The following is a 21,137-nucleotide window of genomic DNA, read 5'->3' as shown; positions in this document are numbered from 1 at the left end:
TGGAGCAAGCTTCTTTTCTGCTGCTCCAGAGTGTAGGACCTGAACCAAGGGATTCAAATGGCCAGAAAGGAGATTCTGACTCAACATTGGAAGGCGGTGGACTCTCCTTCGCAGGAGGTTTTGTAGCAGAGATGTTCACCTGTCGGGGTTTTCTTCAGCTGTGATTCCTGCGTTGCAGGACTAGATGGCCCTTGGTGTCTCTTCCAACTCTTCAGTTCTGTGCTGGGTGCCAGAAATCTCCCTGCTCTGCTTTTCTGTCTTCACCCTCCCTGGGGTTCAAGAGCTGCCATGCAGAGGACCCTTCCAGGTTCTCAACACCTTGTAGGTGGGATTCCATCAGAGGTTGCCAAATTTAGGTTTCTGCCCTCCGTGTTGATTTGGTGCTCTTTGGTTCCTCCTCCTTGAGGAGGAGTCCAGAATAGACTGGGAGCGGTCAACAGCAGCTGAAAAGGGGGGGAGGGGGGAGGATCAGAAGACCCCCAGTGGAAGGAGCCTTGACGGATGCATGCGGCTAGTCCTGCATTTGAGCTTCCTCTCTGGTTGGCTACTGCCAAAAACAGGTCTCTGAACAGGATGGGCCCCCTTTGGCCTGATCCACGCCCAGAGCTCCCTCCTTGGGAGGGAGTTGAAGGTGTCCTGGTGTGTCCTCCATCCCTTGCTTTCCTTGCAATTCCTGTCCCGTTTTATGACTCCTATCTCATCTTCGCTCTGCCTTTATCTCCTCCACCCTTAACCTTTGTCCCAGGCAACACCCTTGGGTTGCACAGACCTTTGGGTCCCGGCCTTATCAGTTCTGCACAGACCTTAGCCTGGTGTCGGTGGTGCTGGCTCCCGGCAGGTGGCTTGTAAAGCAGGAAGAGGAAGGGCGTTCCTGGATGTGCATCCCACCTCTAGCCGGTCCCCAGCGGCTGCAGGACCCACAGACACCTTGGGGAGGGAGAACATCAGAGGAGCTTGCTGGATCAGGCCAGAGACCCACTTAGTCCAGCCCCCGGTTCTGCCTGTGGGAAACAAGCAACTGGGATTCAGAAGCATTGCCAGCTGGAGGCAGAGTGTAGCTGTTGCAGCTCATGGCCACACTTGCGTTTAAGAACATGGATAAACAGATTTTTAAACAGAGGTTGGGCGGCCCTCTGTTAGGGATTCTCTAAGTGTCATTCCTGCATTGGACTAGATAAGGGTCCCTTCCTGCTCCACAGTTCTATGATTTTCATGTATCTCTAATAATAATAATAATAATAATAATAATAATAATAATAATAATAATATATTATTTATACCCCGCCCATCTGGCTGGGTTTCCCCAGCCACTCTGGGCGGCTTCCAGCAAAATATTAAAACACAGTAATTCATGAAATATTAAAAGCTTCCCTAAAAAGGGCTGCCTTCAGATGTCTTTTAAAAGTCCGATAGTTGTTTATTTCTTTGACATCTGATGGGAGGGTGTTTCACAGGGCGGGCGCCACCACTGAGAAGGCCCTCTGCCTGGTTCCCCGTAACCTCACTTCTCGCAGGGAGGGAACTGCCAGAAGACCCTCGGGAGATGGACCCCAGTGTCTGAGGTGCAGGCGCTCCTTCAGGTCTACTGGGCCGAGGCTGTTTAGGGCTTTAAAGGTCAGCACCTACACTTTGAATTGTGCTTGGAAATGTACTGGGAGCCAATGTAGGTCTTTCAAGACCGGTGTTATGTGGTCTCAGCGGCTGCCCCCAGTCACCAGTCTAGCTGCCGCATTCTGGATTAATTGCAGTTTCTGGGTCACCTTCAAAGGTAGCCCCACATAGAGCTCATCTCCAAGCTGTGTCCAAGTCCCATTTTGTGTCCCTCTGTCTTAACCTCTTCTCTCTCCTCCACAGAGCATGAGAGGCACCTTCGCGCCAACGACCGAGCCTTCAACCTCCAGTTTGAATATGCCGTAAGTAACTGGGCACCAGCAGCTGCATATGCTAGCCGAGCTCGAGCCAAATGGTGGCAGAGCAAGAGCTGCTGCCTGTTTAGAGTTGCCACTTGGAGAGTGTGGGGAGCTTGCGGGGGGGGGGGGAGTTACTCTGCTGGCGAGGGCGGGGAGCACCTTGGAGTTGCCAGGCTGAGTTTTACACACCGCCAGAGAGTTGCACTAGGACCTGAGAGACCAGGGTTCAAATCTCCCCACTTGGCCATGGTGCTCTCTGGGTGACCCATCCCAGGGGGCAGCTGATGCCTGACCAGCTGGAGTCTCTGGGCACTTGAATAGCATCTGGGTGTGTTTGTTTTGCTGCGGCTCTTCCAGCTGGCAATGGGGTCTTGTTGTTGAGTCGTTTAGTCGTGTCCGCCTCTTCGTGACCCCCTGGACCAGAGCACGCCAGGCCCTCCTGTCTTCCACTGCCTCCCGCAGTTTGCTCAAACTCATGCTGGTAGCTTCGAGAACACTGTCCCACCATCTCGTCCTCCATTGTCCCCTTCTCCTTGTGCCCTCCATCTTTCCCAGCATCAGGGTCTTTTCCAGGGAGTCTTCTGTTCTCATGAGGTGGCCAAAGTCTTGGAGCCTCAGCTTCACGATCTGTCTTGGAAACCTGCAAAAGCAGGAACTCAAGCAAAGCACCCACTAAACAGATGTTTGCAGGGAGCAGGAAAGGGGAGCAGCCAGAGCATTGCAGAGCTCTGGACAGCACTGCTGGCGCCATGGCACTGGGCTTCTTTTCCCCATTGCAGCCCCCCAATGAAGTGCGGGGAGCATTTTCTGGGGGGAAGTGGTGGGGCAGAGGCAAAGTTGCTCAGACTTGTGCTTCTTAGGTGCAAGACAAGCTGAAGTGTGGGTGAGCCCTCCGTGGAAGCAAAGAGCCCCACTGAACCCCCACAGATGGAGAGAGTCTCTGGGCTCATGCAGAGTGACTTCCAGCCGAGTTCCTGGTGCTGAAGATACTTGGCAAACCAGTCCCCTTCCTCCTCGTGAGGCGTTTTCCTGCCACAGAGCCTCAGGGCCAGGGAAACCTCAGCTTCCCGTGTGAACCTGTCACCGGACTGTACCTTTTTGTTCCTGCATTAGTTGAGCAGAAGGCTCTGTAGGAGCGAGGAGGAAGGAGGCAAGAGGGAGGAAGCCAAGGAGCCTGACAGCCTGCGCGAGGACACACACACACAAACACACACCACCTTTTCCGAATCTCACATTGTCAGTCGCCCTGAGATCCGCCAAGCCTCCTCTCCCTTCCCAAAATAGCGCTGTGGATTCCCACTCCTTGCTGCGAACTGACACCTGAAGCTGCTCTGTTGTGCAGGAGGCTTGAGTGAGAACAGGAGCCCCCAGGCTGGTGAGCAGCCCAGGGGGGCAAAGGCCTGGCAGGAAGAAGGTGTGATCACATTGCAGGCCTGGAAGGAGGAGGAGGAGGGAACAGAACGCAAGACCCTCAGAAGAGCCCTGCTGAATCAGGCCACAGAAGAGCCATCTCACCCCAGCATCCCATTTTCACTGCTGCCAACCAAATTGCCTGTGAGAAGCCCACAAGCAGCTCTCTGCCCACCAGCAGCTGGCATTTGGGGGAATAATGCCTCTGACACTGAGCGCCTTTCTCTCCGTGAATTTGCCCAGTCCTCTTATGGGCAGCTTAGGGGGCAGCTGGCTCCGTGGAGGCTCCTCTGTCCAGGCTTGGTGCTGGCTGTCTCTGGAGCCAGGCACCCTGATCCTGATCATGAGACCCACACCTGAGTCCCTTGAGGAATCAGGAGCTGGGGTCCGTTTGGGGTTTGCATCCCAGATGCCATCTGGAGGCGCTTCCACGTTCTCAGTGAAATGGGCTCAGTCCAGCTTCCTGCCTGCACTTTGGTCCGCCTTTGAATGCATGTGCCGTTGTTTAGATTTATGTCCCACCGTTCTGCCCAGTGGCGCCCAAGGCCACCCTCCACGAGGGCTGGCGAAGAAGGCTAACTTTGCTCACAGATCTCCTTAGCTGGGTGGAGGAGGAGGAGGGAAACCTGGTCCCTCTCTGCCCTTGTCTCTCTCTCTTTCTCTCTCTCTCTCTCTCTCTCTCTCTCTCTCTCCGCGCTTGCCGTTTTGCCTTGTACCAATTGTAGGTGGCACCCTGCTAGGCCCGACCCTGGCATACGATGGGTCAGAACTCTGACCAGGAACAAGGCAGCTTTTAATATTCCAAAAGAAAAGGGGGAAACCAAATACAGAACAATTAGAGCAGTGAGCGTGGCAGAGAAGGAAGTTGGAGGGAGAAAAGAAGGGGTCGCTTTGGGGCATGTACAAATGTGAGCTATTTTGGAAGCAAAAGCTGCTTTCTGGAAGGGCGTCCTATCTGCTGAGGACGGGCATATCTCTGAACAAGAAAGAAGATTCCACCTCAACATTAGGAAGAACTTCCTGACAGTAAGAGCTGTTCGACAGTGGAATTTGCTGCCAAGGAGTGTGGTGGAGTCTCCTTCTCTGGAGGTCTTTAAGCAGAGGCTTGACAACCATATGTCAGGAGTGCTCTGATGGTGTTTCCTGCTTGGCAGGGGGTTGGACTCGATGGCCCTTGTGGTCTCTTCCAACTCTAGGATTCTATGATTCTAACAAGTGGCATCTACAGTCTTTTAAAGCAGAGCTTAGCTTGCCCTCAGTCAGGGATTCTTGAGCTGCAGTTCCTGCATTGCCGGGGGTTGGACTAGATGATATTTGGGGGATCCCTTCCAACTCCACAATTCTAGGATTCTGTGCTTGTCCTCCCACTAAAGCCAGTTGGTCAAGGTGGTGGACCCTGGGATAGAGAGCGAGCCCAGGGCCTGCATCTCCCACTTCCTCCTCTGCTGACCAGCCCTTTCTCCATTTCGGCAGACAACTTCCCAGAAGCTCCTCTGAGCTCAAGGGGGGCTGGGAGCAGAACAGTTGGTGGGGGCTGCCTGTCTGGAGGCGGCCAGGCTGAGGAGGAGAGCAAATGACTTTGAGGAGGAAACGGGCTGGCCGGCAGCCTGGCCTTGGCTGTCAACCAGCCCAGCTGCCCAGGGTGGAGGAAAGAGAACCGGGTGCCTCTTCCAAGGGCAGAGAAAGCGCTTCAAGGCACAGGAGCCACAGCTCAGACTGGCTGGCCCTGCCTCTGGTGCTGAGGATCCTGGCTTGGCCACTGAGCACTTCCATGCGATGCCCCTGGAGAAGGACCAGGCCATAGAATCCTAGAATGGTAGAGGGACCCCGAGGGTCATCCAGTCCAACCCCCTGCAATGCAGGAACATGCAGCTGCCCCATAGGGGGTTGAACCTGCCGCCTTGGTGTGATCAGCAGCACCAGCCTCTGACCAACTGTGCTGTCATGCAAGCATCAAGGCTGGCAAGCAGGCAGCTGGGCCAAGGCAAAAGAGCTCAGAATACCAGGAGACTCCTGCAGTGACTCAGGGAAGGAGCAAATCCCCAGCATCAGCATCTTTCCTGCAGTGGCCAAGAGGGTGCCCCAATGAAGAGCCGGGCAGCAGGGCCATAACCCTCCTGTGCTGATTCTCCCCAGCCACAGGTTTCTAGAGTTAGACTGCCTCTGAACATGGAAGCTCCACTAAAGCTGTCATGACCAGAACCCACAGCCTGATCTATCCTAAGCAGTTCCCAGGCATAGATCTCGTCCCGTGGGCACCTCGGCTGCTCTTAAGAGTCCTGCCTTATGCAGCCGTGGACTTTAGCAGCAGGGGAAGAATCCAGTCACCCATCCCTGGATGGGGGATTCAAATGACAAGAAAGGAGAGTCTAAAGAGAGTTTGGATGAGCGCCTAGTGGAGAGTCTGTTGCTGCAATTCCTGCATTGCAGGGGGTTGGACTTGATGACCACTGGTGTCCCTTCCAACTGCAGTTCTGTGATTCTGTGACATGAAGGGCCTCCTGCCAAGGCTCACTGCTGCAGCCCTCTTGGCACCCCCAGGATGTGGTCCTGGGCAGCAAGAGAAATGGAGGAAGCTGAGAAGAGGAAGCCATTGCAAGCCCAGGCCAGGTGCGGCTGCTTGTCTTGAGCCCCCAGCCAGGTGTGAGCTGGCACATCACAGCTAGCATGGCAGGGAAGCAGGGCTGCAGCCTCTGCCTGCCAGTTCACCCAGAGGTGAATGAGATGCCTTTCCGTGTCACTCTCACTGCCTCCCAGTCCGGGTCAGCCAGGGCAGAGCCTTTCTGAGAGATGGTTGGAGGAGCTGGGAATGCTTGGCCTGGAGGAGAGAAGACTGATACCCAATATCTTTCGATATCTCAAGGGCTGTCACATGGGAGAGGGAGCAAGCTTGTTTTCTGCTGCTCTGGAGGGTAGGACTCGAACCCGTGGCTTCAAGTTACAAGAAAGGAGAGTCTGAATAAACATCAGAAAAAACTTTCTGATGGCAAGAGCTGTTTGACTTCAGGGTGGAAGATGGCGGACTCTTCTTCCTTGGAGATTTATAAGCAGAGGTTGGAAGGCCATCTGTCAGGGATGCTTCAGCCGAGTCTCCTGCATTGCAGGGGGTTGGACTAGATGACCCCCGGGTGTCCCTTCCAACTGTCTACATTCTATGGTGCTGTGATTCTCTGGCAGAGCGCTTGCGCAGGGCAGAGGCGGGTCTCCTTGGGAAGGGAATGTTTCTGCTGCAACTTCACGCAATGGTAGCAATCATATGGGGGAGGATTACGGCAAGCTCAGCACGGAAGGTGCTTAATGATGAGCATGTGCCGAGTGCTAATCACCCGCTCATCTTCTCTCTGCCACAGTCAGACAGAGCGCCTGTTAAACACAGCAGGAGGACCCAAAACACTTCGGAAGGAGGTGGAGGCAGTGCTGTGCGTTGCAATCCTTGCAGAGTGGTTGCTTAGCTCCACCGTCTCTTAATGACCGAATCCCCAAAAGCGGCAAGAGCAGGGGATGCTGAGCCAGCGCAGCTGCTCTCTGGGGCATCTCCCCAAATTTAGGAATCTCTCTTGTCGTCTGAGCAGCCAAGGGAGAAGCCCAGAACTTGATGGCACCAACTAAGCCCCCAGTTCAGAATCACCCTGCATCTGAAAGAATTTGCACGAGCCTTTCTGTGTCTAGAGGCACTCTAGAAATGTGTCTCCACATTTTTGCAAGCATTAATCCTGCATCCTGTTTATGCATCCGGGAGAACATTCAGAAACTTTGCAGAACTGGGTGTGTGAGCTGAGCCTTCTTCCAGAGCTGCTGGGTTTGGCTCAGTTCAGCCAAAAAGCTTGGGATTGGGGTCTTCCTTTGCCTTGCAGTCCTGGGCGCCACAGGATTTAAGTTTAAAAAGAAGGACATTGACAAGTTGGAAGGGGTGTGGGGGATGGCGATCAAGATGATCAAGAGTTTGGAAACCCAGCCTTATGAGGAGTGGTTGAGGGAGCTGGGGATATTTAGCCTGGGAAAGACGAAACTGAGAGGTGATATGAGAGACATCTTCAAACACCTCAGGGACTGTCACATGGGAAATGGAGCAAGCTTGTTGTCCCCTGCTCCAGAGGGGAGGACCCAAACCAATTCAAAGCTCAAGAAAGGAGGTTCTGACTTAACATTAGCAAGAACCTCCTGATAGGAAGACCCATTTGACCTCCCTCAGAAGGTGGTGGACTCTCCTGCACTGGAAGTTTCTGAGCAGAGGTTAGATGGCGCTTTGTCAGGGATGCTTTAGCTGCGATTCCTGCACTGCAGGAGGTGGGACTAGATGGCCTTTGGGGGTACCTTCCAACTATACAATTCTATGCTTCTTTGCTTCTATATGATGGTGGAGCTCATGTCTCTGATTAGCCATCTCAGGCCCCTCTCTCTGCTGCATCCTGGGCTGTCCCTGGCTGGTGCTGCGTCCCACTGGCCCCATCTTGAGGCTCTGTGAGTGTTTGGTGCACCTTCCCAGATCAGGGGATTAAGAGGCGCGGAGAGCAGAGATGGGACATTTAATAAGAGACACGGGGGAATGATTAATGGACTTCAATGTCTGTACACTAATGCGCAAAGCATGGGAAATAAACAAGATGAGCTTGAGCTCTTGGTACAGCAAACTAAATATGACATAATAGGCATCACTGAAACCTGGTGGGATAAGTCCCACGATTGGAATGTAATAATGGAGGGATACAATCTATTTCAGAGAAACAGACCAGACAAGAAAGGAGGAGGAGTGGCGTTATATGTCAGGGATGTGTATACCTGTGAAGAGATCCAAGATTTAGAACCTCAAAGCCAAAGTGAGAGCATTTGGGTCAAAATTAAGGGAGAGAAGAATAACAGTGACCTCATTGTGGGAGTTTACTATAGATCCCCAAGCCAAACGGAGATGATGCCTTCCTGGAACAGATGGCCAAGCATGCAAAAAGAAGGGAGATAGTAGTAATGGGGGACTTCAATTACCCGGATATTTGTTGGATGTCAAACTCAGCCAAGAGCATAAGGTCAAACAGATTCCTCACTGGCCTTGCAGACAACTTCATTGTCCAGAAAGTGGGAGAAGCAACAAGAGGAACAGCCATTTTAGATCTGGTCCTAACCAGTGTTGATGACCTGGTTAGTGGGGTAGAAGTGGAAGGATCATTAGGCGCGAGTGATCATGCTCTTCTGAAGTTTACTATACAGCGGAAAGGAGCAGCCAAGCATACTAGGACTCAATTTCTTGACTTTAAGAAAGCCGACTTCATAAAACTTAGGGAAGTGCTGGGTGAGATCCCATGGACAGTAATACTAAAAGGAAAGGGAGTTCATGATGGCTGGGAGTTTGTTAAGAGGGAGATAGTAAAAGCACAACTTCAGGCAATACCAATGAGACGGAAACATGGAAGGTGCCTAAAGAAGCCAGGGTGGCTATCTAAAGAACTTTTAACTGAGTTAAGATTTAAAAAGGATGTGTACAAAAAATGGAAAAGGGGGGAAACCACCAAAGAGGAATTCAAACAAATAGCCAGCACGTGTAGACACAAAGTCAGAAAAGCTAAAGCACAGAATGAACTCAGGCTTGCTAGAGAGGTTAAAAGCAACAAAAAAGGCTTTTATGGGTATGTTCGTAGCAAAAGGAAGAACAAAGAAACAGTGGGGTCACAGAGGAGAAGATGGTGAAATGCAAACAGGGGACACAGAAAGGGCTGAACTCCTCAATGCCTTCTTTGCCTCAGTCTTCTCCGATAAAGAAAACAATGCCCGACCTGAAGAATTTGGAGCAAATGATTCAGCAGAGGAAACACAGCCCAGAATAACTAAGGAGATAGTACAAGAATACTTGGCTAGTTTAGATGTATTCAAGTCTCCAGGGCCAGATGAACTGCATCCAAGAGTATTAAAAGAACTGGCAGATGTGATCTCAGAACCACTGGCAGTCATCTTTGAGAATTCCTGGAGAACAGGCGAAGTCCTGGCAGACTGGAGGAGGGCAAATGTTGTCCCTATTTTCAAAAAGGGGGAAAGAGAGGACCCAAATAATTACCGCCCAGTCAGTCTGACATCAATACCAGGGAAGATTCTGGAGCAGATCATTAAGCAAACAGTCTGTGAGCACCTAGAAAGGAATACCTTGATTTCAGCAAGGCATTTGACAAGGTGCCCCATGATATTCTTGTAAAGAAGCTGGTAAAATGCGGTCTTGACTATGCTACCACTCAGTGGATTTGTAACTGGCTGACTGACCGAACCCAAAGGGTGCTCATCAATGGTTCCTCTTCATCCTGGAGAAGAGTGACTAGTGGGGTGCCACAGGGTTCTGTCTTGGGCCCGGTCTTATTCAACATCTTTATCAACGACTTGGATGATGGACTCAAGGGCATCCTGATCAAATCTGCAGATGACACCAAACTGGGAGGGGTGGCTAACACCCCAGAGGACAGGATCACACTTCAAAACGACCTTGACAGATTAGAGAACTGGGCCAAAACAAACAAGATGAATTTTAACAGGGAGAAATGTAAAGTATTGCACTCGGGCAAAAAAAATGAGAGGCACAAATACAAGATGGGTGACACCTGGCTTGAGAGCAGTACATGTGAAAAGGATCTAGGAGTCTTGGTTGACCACAAACTTGACATGAGCCAACAGTGTGACGCGGCAGCTAAAAAAGCCAATGCAATTCTGGGCTGCATCAATAGGAGTATAGCATCTAGATCAAGGGAAGTAATAGTGCCACTGTATTCTGCTCTGGTCAGACCTCACCTGGAGTACTGTGTCCAGTTCTGGGCACCACAGTTCAAGAAGGACACTGACAAACTGGAACGTGTCCAGAGGAGGGCAACCAAAATGGTCAAAGGCCTGGAAACGATGCCTTATGAGGAACGGCTAAGGGAGCTGGGCATGTTTAGCCTGGAGAAGAGGAGGTTAAGGGGTGATATGATAGCCATGTTCCAATATATAAAAGGATGTCACATAGAGGAGGGAGAAAGGTTGTTTTCTGCTGCTCCAGAGAAGCGGACACGGAGCAATGGATCCAAACTACAAGAAAGAAGATTCCACCTCAACATTAGGAAGAACTTCCTGACAGTAAGAGCTGTTTGACAGTGGAATTTGCTGCCAAGGAGTGTGGTGGAGTCTCCTTCTCTGGAGGTCTTTAAGCAGAGGCTTGACAACCATATGTCAGGAGTGCTCTGATGGTGTTTCCTGCTTGGCAGGGGGTTGGACTCGATGGCCCTTGTGGTCTCTTCCAACTCTAGGATTCTATGATTCTATGATTCTAACTCTCAGCAGGCCCCTAAATGGAACTGCTGAAGTGCCTCTGGAGGTGGGTTGAGCTTCCGAAAAAGCAGCTCCCTTTTTTTGCACTTTCATGCAGCCAAGAAGGAAACATGGTTGTTGGCGCTTGACTTGGGGTGGATCTGAAAGCGAGCCCCCCCCCATTCTCTCTGCCTCCATCCAGGGAGCCCCTGATTCCTCACACCCTCTTCTGAGCCACCAGGTGTCAGGGACCGTGCTGAGGAGGAATGGTGGGAGCCTTCCTTTTCCCCCTGCTCCTGATCAGGATCCTGAATCTTCCCAGGAGCAGGAGGACAGTATAGATTTGGAACAGTGGTTTGCAGAGGGGCATAGCTCAGAAGGCAGAAGCTGGGAAATACTGGGTGGGGAACAACTAGGAGACAAAACACTGGGAGGGAGAGAGAGTTAACAGACTCCCTTTTGCTGGAAAGTGTCATCCGCTCAGCCCAAGGTCAAGGAGAGCAGATAAGGTGGCAGCACAGAAAGCACACGGTTGCGAGATCAGGTTGCCAGACACGGAAGTGATGTGGGTGATTAGGGGGGAAGTGGGTGGGACCCTTAATGGGGAGGGGGAAGTGGGGGGGAGCAGCTTCATTCCTAGAAATGGATTCTTTGTTCTCTCGCTATGATCATTAAAATTTCTAACTGGTAAGAGACTCCTTTCGCTTTGTTCTGCTTATCTACTGCCAAAGGGGGTTGGGGAGCTGAGTCCCTGAAGCCTGACACTGGGCAGCTCTTTGTATGTCACCTTAGCTGAGGAAGACTCTGTTTCTCCTGAGGCAGCAAGGAAACTCTTGGAGTGGGGGCAAAGGCCAGGGACAGGGAGGGGCTTCTGCTGACTCACTTTCTCCATTGCTTGTGGGGATGAAATGGAGACCCTGCTCCCCATTCCCCCAACCCTTTTTGGTGTCTAGCAGAATTCTCTTCGGTTCCTCCTGCTTCCCCCCCCCCCATGTTGTCACCTTCCCCCACCCCCAGTGGCTCCCAAAGTGCGTGGTACCACCCCAGGGGTTGGAGGATTACCTAGTGGGCGATAAGAGTCGAGGGGAAGGCAGGGAGGGTGATGGAGGTGTAAATGACGGCAAGACTTTGCAAAGCTGATAGTATTGGATCAAGTTTGATACTTTTGTTGCCATAATTAAACCAAATGGTTTTAATGGGATTTTGAATGAATGTGCAATTGATCACTACTCTTTTGAATTTTATTGCGTTATTACCTTTCTGAGTGGTTCGTGGAAGCTGCTGTTCTGAATAATGTTTTTGATAGGTTATGGTGGGACACAGGGGGTGAGTTTATGGAATGGGGGTGGGATTTGGGAACCGTGGGGTCAGGACCTCTTTGCAGCCCCCTTGTAGATCCGGCTCTGGTCAAGGAGGTGGGTGGCTCAGCTTGGGACCAGGTGGCTGCCTTTGGAGGGGAGTGGGTTGCTGGCGTGCTGCCCTCCTTGTCTGCTGCCAAGGGGTGGGAAGTGGACCGGGTGCCCCTTTCTCTCCTGGACTCAATCACCGCCTTTTTTTTTTTAATAAGATATTTATTAAGGTTTTCAAGATATTACAAAAAATAAAAAATAAAAAGAAAAATACAAAATAAAAATGATTAAAAACAACACAATCTTTCCATTACTTATTTTTCATTAGCTTGTTTCCCGGACCTCCTCACGCCTCCCTTTTTTGTATTCCAGTTCAGTTTGTTGGTTCAGCAAATCCTTCCCCTCTTTGTTTATCCTAGTCTTTAATCTTAAAATATTGTAACATTAGATTTTTTTTACCTGTTAATAATCCATTTTTCATATTCCCTTATGGTATTTCAGCTAAAAACCACTTAATTGCTATCCAACATCATTCTAACATTCATTAATTTTGCAATATTTCTGTAAGTAGTATTTAAATTTCTTCCAATCCTCCAATTTGAACTGGAATACAAAAGAGGGAGGTATGAGGAGGTCCAGAAAATAAGTAAATTTAAAAACGGAAATGAAAAGGTGATATTGTTTTTAAATGTTCTGTTTCTTTCTTTTTTTTGTTTTTTGTTTTCTGTGCTTGTTTCTTTTTTGGATTATGTATTGTGCATTTGTGTATTTCTTTTTTATGTTTTTCTGTTTAACTTTTTACTGAAACCTTAATAAAAATCATTTAAAAAAATAAAAATAAATTTCTTCCAATCCTCTTCCACCAACTCTTCTCCCTGGTCTCGGATTTAATCCCCGCCTTTTCTTCCTGCAGAGAAACTCCATCCAAACCTCCAAGTACAACGTCTTCACCTTCCTGCCTCTCAACCTGTTTGAGCAGTTCCAGCGGGTGGCCAATGCCTACTTCCTCTTCCTCCTCATCCTGCAGGTAGGAGTTCCCCAGCTCCTCCTCCTCCTGTCCCTTCCCTCACTTTTGCCACAGGGATGCTCCCCTTCCGCATCCGGAGGCAGCCTTCCCCAACTGGCGCCCTCTTCCATCAGCCTGGCCAGTTGAATTTGGATGGGACACATTCCAAATCCTGGTTGGCGGTGCGCTGAGCCCCTGGCAGGGAAGCAGGGCATAGCCGGCTGGTGACCCTTTTAATGAACACTTTATAGAGCCATTCGACAGCGGAACGGACTCCCTCCAAAGGGGGCAAACTCTCCCTCCTTGGAGATTTTTTGGGCAGAGGCTGGATGGCCGTCTGTCAGGGAATATTGATCTGTGATTCCTGCATGGCCAGGGGTTGGACTTGATGGCCCTTGGAGATCGCTTCCAGCTCTGCAATTCTAGGATGCCTCTGTCATGGAATTTTACTCAATATTGATCCAGAGCAGATTCCAATGTATAGTCAGTGGCGGAGCTGGCTGCATGGGCTCCCAGAGTGGCGGCCCTGCCGTGCAGCCGGGGGGCGGGGTGAGCTGTGCGGGGGGGTGGGCAGGACGACCTGCCGCGCGCAATGGCGGCAGCGGGGAGCTGTGCGCAGGGGCGGTGGCTCAAGCCCCCCACAGTGTGCCTTTTCATCACCCCCCTCACGGATGACGCCAAGGGGCTCACCGCCCCCCTTCCTCCGCCCCTGTGTATAGTAAGCAGAGTAAAAACTTAAACACGTTGCAGGAGTCCCAAAAAATAGACCAGAGGCCATTGTATTTCAAGCAGCAAAGCTTTACTGCTACTGAAGGTAAATGAGCATAATGGTCACAAACGCAAAAAAATTCAGGACTGGCCCTGTCCATAAGAAGTCCAGTTGCAGCAGACTTAACTTAAACTTACAATGACTTATAATAAGTCTAAACCATAACACTAAGCACTAAGGAAGAGACAGAGAAAGGGAAGCCCAGGCTCCTTCTGGCCTTATTATTATTGTCAGCATGACTTTAACAGAAGAGATAACAGAAGAATTTAAACCAGCTGTACTCAGCTTCCCAGAAGGAATAACCCAAACATCATGAACCTTCTGCTTGTTTCTTTTACGCAGAGAAGCTTCCAGAACCCTCTTGAATTCAGTAGAATAGGAAAGATCTCTGCACATCAGATCAATACTTTCTGCACTAAGAAATGCAAACTGACAGACTCTGCCTGTTCTTCCCCCCTGCAGCTCATCCCTGAGATTTCTTCCCTCTCCTGGTTCACCACGGTGGTCCCCCTCATCTTGGTGCTGGCCGTGTCGGCAGCAAAGGACGCCATTGACGACGTGGTAAGAATTTTGAGCCTGCAAATGCCTCCCATAAAGAGCTTGTCCTGTGGCCGACCCCCTTCGGAGCAAGCACCCAGCTTCCTCTTTGCACCCGGTGGGCCTCCAAGCGTCGCCTTCCTGGCCTGGAAGAGTCTGGCCATTCTGCAGTCAGCGTGATGTGGGACAGTCACAAAAACAAATTAACCGAAAAAGCCTCAAAAATAAAAACACAAAATAAATAGCAAAAACAAAAGCACCAAACTCACTCCATTCCAGAAGTCTGTTTGACTTCCAAAATGTTTGAAAACCAAGGCACAGCTTCTGATTGGTGCAGGCACCCTGGAAACAATAGCCAACAGCTACATAGGATGTCCAGCTTCTGAAAAACGTTTGAAAACTGGAACACTCACTTCTGTGTTTCTGGTGTTTGAGAACCAAGGCGTTTGAGTACCAAGGCACCACTGTAATTCTGTTATTTGCACCCTGCCCATCTGACTGGGTTGCCCCAGCCGCTCTATCATATACAAAACATAATAAAACATAAGGGGTCAACACTGATGTCTAGGATACGCTGCCAGAGGGAGAGAGGCTAACTTCCAACTCCCTGTTTGAGTTCAGGTTCCATCTTTGCCTTCCATGTTTTCCAGAATCGACATGCAAACGACAAGCAAGTCAACAACCGTCCTGTCAAGGTGCTGATGAACGGAAGGTGAGCAGGGCTCTCTCCCCTCGCGACAGCCTTGTCAGGCTGCCAGCATCTTTGCAGGGCAACGTAGAGCTCATCCACACTTCCCTCCCCCCGTCCCCAGGGAAAACTGCTCTTTAGTGCTCCATCGGAACAAATGGCAATTCAGGTTTTCTCCGTTTGCTCTGATTTAGCCCTAACAAACAGGTTTTCTGTTACGCCTTGAGTTTGGATCCCAGAACAATACGCAGGTAGGATTGTAGAATGCAGTAACTTGATTGGCCTATAGGAACTGTCCAATCCAGGAGGGGAGTTTGAATCAGCCTATCCCGTGTGACTGATGGTGTCAAAAAAGTATATATAGCCTACAGGATGATAGACTGTTTTCACTGTGAGTTGAAATAAACACAAGGAAACCGATGGCTCTACACGGAGTTTATTTCATTTTCCTTGGAAAAGGAGCAAGGCAAGGGGGAAACTGCTCAGACACAATCTTTCTAGGAGAAGTGGAAGTGTGGGTCAGGTGAGGGACTTGGGTTTGAGAGCAACGGAAAGTGTGTTTGGAAGGTAGCCATGCGCTTGCCCCTTCTCCCCCCACCCCCAAATCCCTGAGTCTCTGAGCTGGGACCTCAGACCCAAGAAGCCCCTTGAGAAAGGTGGCCGCTGTTGGACTTTCTTCGCCAACCGAGTTTGCGCAGCGACTGGGCGATGGACTAAAAACTTGCCCACAATAGCTTTGCTTATCTTTATTTTAAGCTGCAACTCACCGCTCTACACCAGCCAGTACTATACAAAGCATTTGGCCAACTTAAATACAGTTTTCAAAATAATCAATTACCCTATCACATCGCTGCATTCGGTGCAGCAGGTAACACCCCCCCCCGCTAATTAGTTAACTTGTTAAGATGCCACAGGTGTGTTGAATTGTTAAGCGCTCACAGATGTGCTGCCATGCAGGTTATAATTACAAACGCACACCACTGAGTAGCACCATTGGCCACATCAATATTAAGGAAACCCAACAGCCGCTCCTTTGCATGGCTGGACGCCAGATGCGCCCAGAATCCCTTCTGGATGGAGCCAGACTTTCCTTGCCTTAGGGATCCTGGGGGCTCTGCTGTGGAGGTCTAGGCAGCCCCTGTGACGGGGGGGGGGGGGCTGCTTCGCTCTTTTTCCCAGGCAGAGGAAGCAAAGGCAGAGGGGGGTGGGGGTGCAGAGCATGCGGCCCCCCTTCAGCCACCAGGGAAGGGGGCAAAGTGGCTGGATTTGCCTGCGGGTGTCTCTGTCAGCCCCATTGCAAAGCCAGGCCCACCCCCTGGCTGAAGGGCTCGCTGTGGGGGCTCTTTTCTCATTACTCTCCTCTTCACCTTTTGCCCGTCTTTCCAATGAACTTATTTGTAATCGGCTTAGGCGACACACTTCCTCTGATATCCCGCCTTCCCTTGAAATTAAAATTGAGGCACTGCGGAGAATTAAGAGCAGCAGAGTCCATCAAATGCTAAACAGCCTTTTCAGAATTTGCTAATATAAGAGGCAGGATAAAACAGACAACATTTTTTCCAATGTTTTAGTGTTTTTACTGATAATTTTATTGTTTTATTCTCTTTGTAAACCACTTTGAGGGTTGTTTTTTTTACAATCAAGTGGTATGGAAATTTTATGAAATAATCATAATAAAACAACAACTGCTGATGAAGTGTGGTTTTCTTCCAGCCTGAAGGATGATCTGTGGCTGAATGTCGAAGTCGGGGACATAATCAAGTTGGAGAACAACAACTTTGTGACGGTGAGTGCTGCTGCCTGGCCCAGCTGCCCCCCCCCCCCACTCCTGGGGCTACAAAGGCACCTTTGAACTCCTTTGGAGACACAGTTCCAGAGCTGCTTCTGGCTCAAGGACTCTTGTCCTACCAAGTTGGGCACCCCAGACCCCTGCCCTGTGAAACGGGGAAGCAACAGCTCTCCATGATTGCCTCAGGCACAGAGGGAAAGAGAGAGGTGGAATCTACACACATTTTTAAAAGTTCTAAAAATTCTTTTCTTAAAAGCATTTTAAAGAATACATTGAATTTTCCATAAGCCTCACCATCACTTTCTAGTGTCACATTGTGCATTGCACTTAAAACACACTTAAATTGTTTTATTTGCAGCTGTATAGCTGAGTCCAGGGACGCGGGTGGCACTGTGGGTTAAACCACAGAGCCTAGGACTTGCCGATCAGAAGGTCAGCGGTTTGAATGCCTGCTCCCGTTGTTCGGTCCCTGCTCCTGCCAGCCTAGCAGTTCGAAAGCACGTCAAAGTGCAAGTAGATAAATAGGTACCGCTCCAGCGGGAAGGTAAACGGCATTTCCGTGCGCTGCTGTGGTTCGCCAGAAGCAGCTCAGTCATGCTGGCCACATGACCCGGAAGCTGTACACCGGCTCCCTCGGCCAATAAAGCGAGATGAGCGCCGCAACCCCAGAGTCGTCCACGACTGGACCTAATGGTCAGGAGTCCCTTTACCTTTACCTAGCTAGTAGTCATCAATAGACTTTGTATCCTCCATTAATATCTCCAACCCCCTTTTTAAAGCCATCTAACTTGGGGACCATCACGGCCTCCTGTGGCAGGGAGTTCCACAGTTCATAGGAGGCTCTATTTGCCCTCTGAAATAAGTTGCAAAATCCGAGACCTTTTTCTTGAGGGAAGGAAGGATGAATGGATGGAGGTTGGTGGTGCCTCTCGCCACGCGCTCTGCCCCAAGAGCCGGGTCTCCTGTCACTCTTGCCTCTTGCTGTTCTTTCCCTCCAGGCAGACGTGCTGTTGCTGTCCAGCAGTGAGCCCCACAGCCTGACCTACATTGAGACGGCCGAACTGGATGGGTGAGTATTGTCGCTCCCTGGAGCAGCTGCTGATGCAATGGCAGCCCTGAAGTTGCAAACACAAAGAAGGGGGCCTTTGGGGGACCGGAGCTGAGGGTCTGCAGGGCTGTTTGAATTTTATTATTACGGTCACAGACCACTTCTGACTCACTTACAATATCAGGAAAATCATAAAACACGACAGGAATACATTGAATTGCAATTGGGTATAATAGAGACAATTCAGATATAGAGGTAGTTAAAAATATATATTAAATCTTGATCACTTAAATATAACCTAAAATTGTTATTTAAAACCGTTATCATTCTGGTAGTACAGCTTGTTCCCTAAGTTTTATGGCAGTCGCACAGAATTTGGCCACCCTTAGTGTAATCTCTAGATCCTTGTCCTCTACCAGGAGTTTTAGACATTGAATTTCGGATCCATTTGGAGATTTTTGTATAACAGGAGTGATAAATACCGAGCGTATATCCCCATAGAAACAGCAGAGTAACAAGGCATGAGAGACAGTTTCTACCTCCACCAAGCCGCAGGGGCAGACTCGTTCCACGTACGGTTTACCCTTGAATCTGCCCTGCAATAAGGCGGGTGGCAGCACGTTGAATCTAGCGAGGGTAAATGACCGTCTGTATTTGGGTACTGCTGTTTGGTTACAGACTGGACTGGATTAAAGTGCTCTGCTGCCCCAGCACAACAAATCCACCTCGAAAAATAAATGGACTTTTTGCAGTTAGGAAAGCGATAAGGAAATGCATTGAAAAGTATGGAAGGAATCAAACGAGTGTTGGAAATGTAAAGAGAAAGAACGTTCTTTTTACCAAATGTGGTGGTCTTGTGGTAAGGTCAAAGCTTACTGGGAAATGATATACAATGAATTGAAAAGGATATTTAAAATAACTTTTGTAAAAAAAAAACCCAGAAGCTTTTTTTTGGGAATCATAGGGATAGAACTACCTAAATGGTATAGAAATTTATTTGTGTGTGCTACTACAGCAGCAAGAATGCTACTTGCCCCAAAGTGGAAAGAAGTCCCAGCAAAGGAAGAATGGATATAAAAACTTATGGAATATGCAGAAATGGCAAAACTTACCAGAAGAATAAGAAATCAAGATAACAAACTTTTTATAAAAGAATGGAAATGGTTTATCGAATATTTACAGATAAATTGCAAATAGATAAAAACATTGGAGGATTGTTGTAATAACCTGCCATTTTATAAGAGTATATATTTAAAGTAGATAATTAAATGAGCAAATTAACTGAACTTGGATATGCAGAAGATGTTAAAAAATTAATTTAAGGAACCACAAGAAGGGGGGAAGGAAGTCAAACTTTGCAATGTTAAATTGATTATAATATTATATAAATATTATATATATAAATATAAATAAATAAAACTTTAAAAAAAAGAAAAGTATGGTAGGAAGGAAGGAAGGAAGGAAGGAAGGAAGGAAGGAAGGAAGGATTGTTAGAGCAATGTACAAGCATCCCACAAGCAAAATGGAATGAATGCACATTATTGCATAATGTCCCTGCAAATGAAGCCAAACTAACGATCAGTAAGGACTGGATACCAACTTCTGTCCAAACTTTGTGCAAAACGATCAGGATGAATGCTCAAGAAAAAGGTTGTCTGAATGATGGCTGGCAGTCAGCAGCCATTGTGCAAAGCAGGATCATGCTGGGGACCCTCATTGCCAGGAGCAGGATGCGGCCAAATTGGGGGGGGGGCACGATCCAGACCAATACTGATGAATTGGAAAAATAAAAACGTGGCTCCCTTCTATGATTGGAATGAAGACTTATACAAGCTTGCAACATAGGAACAACTTGCACATAAACACAGACTTGCCACAGACAAATTAAAGGATATTTGGAATCCATTCTTACAAATACTGTAATAGGTTAAGATCTGGTGAAGTACAAATAACAACCTTGTAAAGTAGAGAGTTTGGGGTCCCCTCCTCTTTATTTTCCCTTCTACACGGGTTCTCTTTCTCTCTCTTTTATTTACGTCTCACAATGTTTAGTGCACATATAATTATGCACTTTCTGAACTTTCAATAAAATAAGGGAGAAAAGGGAACTCAAGCGTGAGAAGGAAGGACCTTGTGGTTTTGCGTCTGATCCAATTTCTCATTGCAGGGAAACCAACCTGAAAGTGAAGCAAGCCTTGACTGTCACGGCTGAGCTGGGAGAGGATCTGCAGGCGCTGAGCAGCTTCAATGGTGAGTGCCCAAGGGAGGAGCTTGGCAGCCCCACAAGCAGGGGGGCTGGGGAGCCCTGTGGGGGGGCAGGAGCTGAGCTGCAGGTGAGAGGGGCTCCTGACGCTCCAGCCAACAGCTCTGCTGCTCTTGGATGCACACATGCTCCAGATGTGGGGGTTTTTTTGCATCAGAGGCAAACCACAAATGGTGCCCCTCCCCACCAGGGAATTCCTGCATTGCTGGGGGTTGGGCTAAATGACCCTTGGGACCCCTTCCAACTCTACAGTTCTGTGATTCGAGTCTCTCTACACCAGGAGTAAGAAGCGGAATCAGATCAACCTTAAGCCCGTGGTTGAAGTGGGAATCCATCTAGAATTGGAAGGAACCCTGTGGGCCATTGTGGGCCAGGGGACCTGGCGTTGGACGGCTCAGATTTTGGGGAGCTTTGCTGCCCTGTGGATCTCAGAGCCTGAAGATGAGGAAGGGAAAAGCAACTCTTGCAGCTCAGCCTTGCTCTGCAGAACAAAAAGGACTTAGGATGGGGCAGGGAGGCCCATGTGGTTTGGGGGGGGCCTCATCCCAGGGCAAGGCAACTGCCCTGTGCGAGGTCTGCGGTTCAGTCCTTGGCAGAAACTGTGCAGGGATGGTGCCAATGAAGGGACAGGAGAAGGTGCAGCACTGGGCAAGGGGGACAGGTGGCCTTTTTTTACCTAAGGCAGTTTGCGTGTTCACACGCCAGGAAAAAAATGAGTTCCTGTACGCAGACTGAGACACTACCGCCTGCGGACTGTCTGGCCAGAGTGGTGCATGCTCTAGTTATCTCCCGCTTGGACTCCTGCCTGCGCTCTATGTGGGGCTACCTTTGAAGGTGACCCGGAAACTACAACTAATCCAGAATGCGGCAGCTAGACTGGGGACTGGGAGCGGCCGCCGAGACCATATAATACCAGTCCTGAAAGACCTACATTGGCTCCCAGTACGTTTCTGAGCACAATTAAAACTGTTGGTGCTGACCTTTCAAGCCCTAAACGGCCTCTGCCCGGTAGACCTGAAGGAGCGTCTCCACCCCCATCGTTCTGCCTGGACACTGAGGTCCAGCTCCGAGTGCCTTCTGGCAGTTCCCTCATTGCGAGAAGTGGTTACAG

General features: G+C 49.5%; 1 protein-coding gene across 1 annotated transcript in view; it reads left to right on the top strand.

The window, feature by feature from the left end:
- LOC308458625 (phospholipid-transporting ATPase ID-like) overlaps positions 1–21,137 on the top strand; it is a 75,883-nt gene that overhangs the window by 15,989 nt on the left and 38,757 nt on the right. Inside the window, exons 3-9 of the mRNA XM_080973440.1 lie at positions 1,855–1,913; positions 12,840–12,953; positions 14,164–14,262; positions 14,889–14,950; positions 16,640–16,712; positions 17,714–17,784; positions 19,931–20,013. Coding sequence (XP_080829566.1) covers positions 1,855–1,913; positions 12,840–12,953; positions 14,164–14,262; positions 14,889–14,950; positions 16,640–16,712; positions 17,714–17,784; positions 19,931–20,013 — 561 coding nt within the window. The remainder of the gene's footprint in view (positions 1–1,854; positions 1,914–12,839; positions 12,954–14,163; positions 14,263–14,888; positions 14,951–16,639; positions 16,713–17,713; positions 17,785–19,930; positions 20,014–21,137) is intronic.

Source organism: Podarcis pityusensis, assembly GCF_964106645.2.
Source record: "Podarcis pityusensis genome assembly, chromosome: 11".
Lineage (NCBI taxonomy): Eukaryota > Metazoa > Chordata > Lepidosauria > Squamata > Lacertidae > Podarcis > Podarcis pityusensis.
The sequence above is the reverse complement of the archived record's forward strand: the minus strand, read 5'-3'. Positions and strand labels throughout refer to the sequence as shown.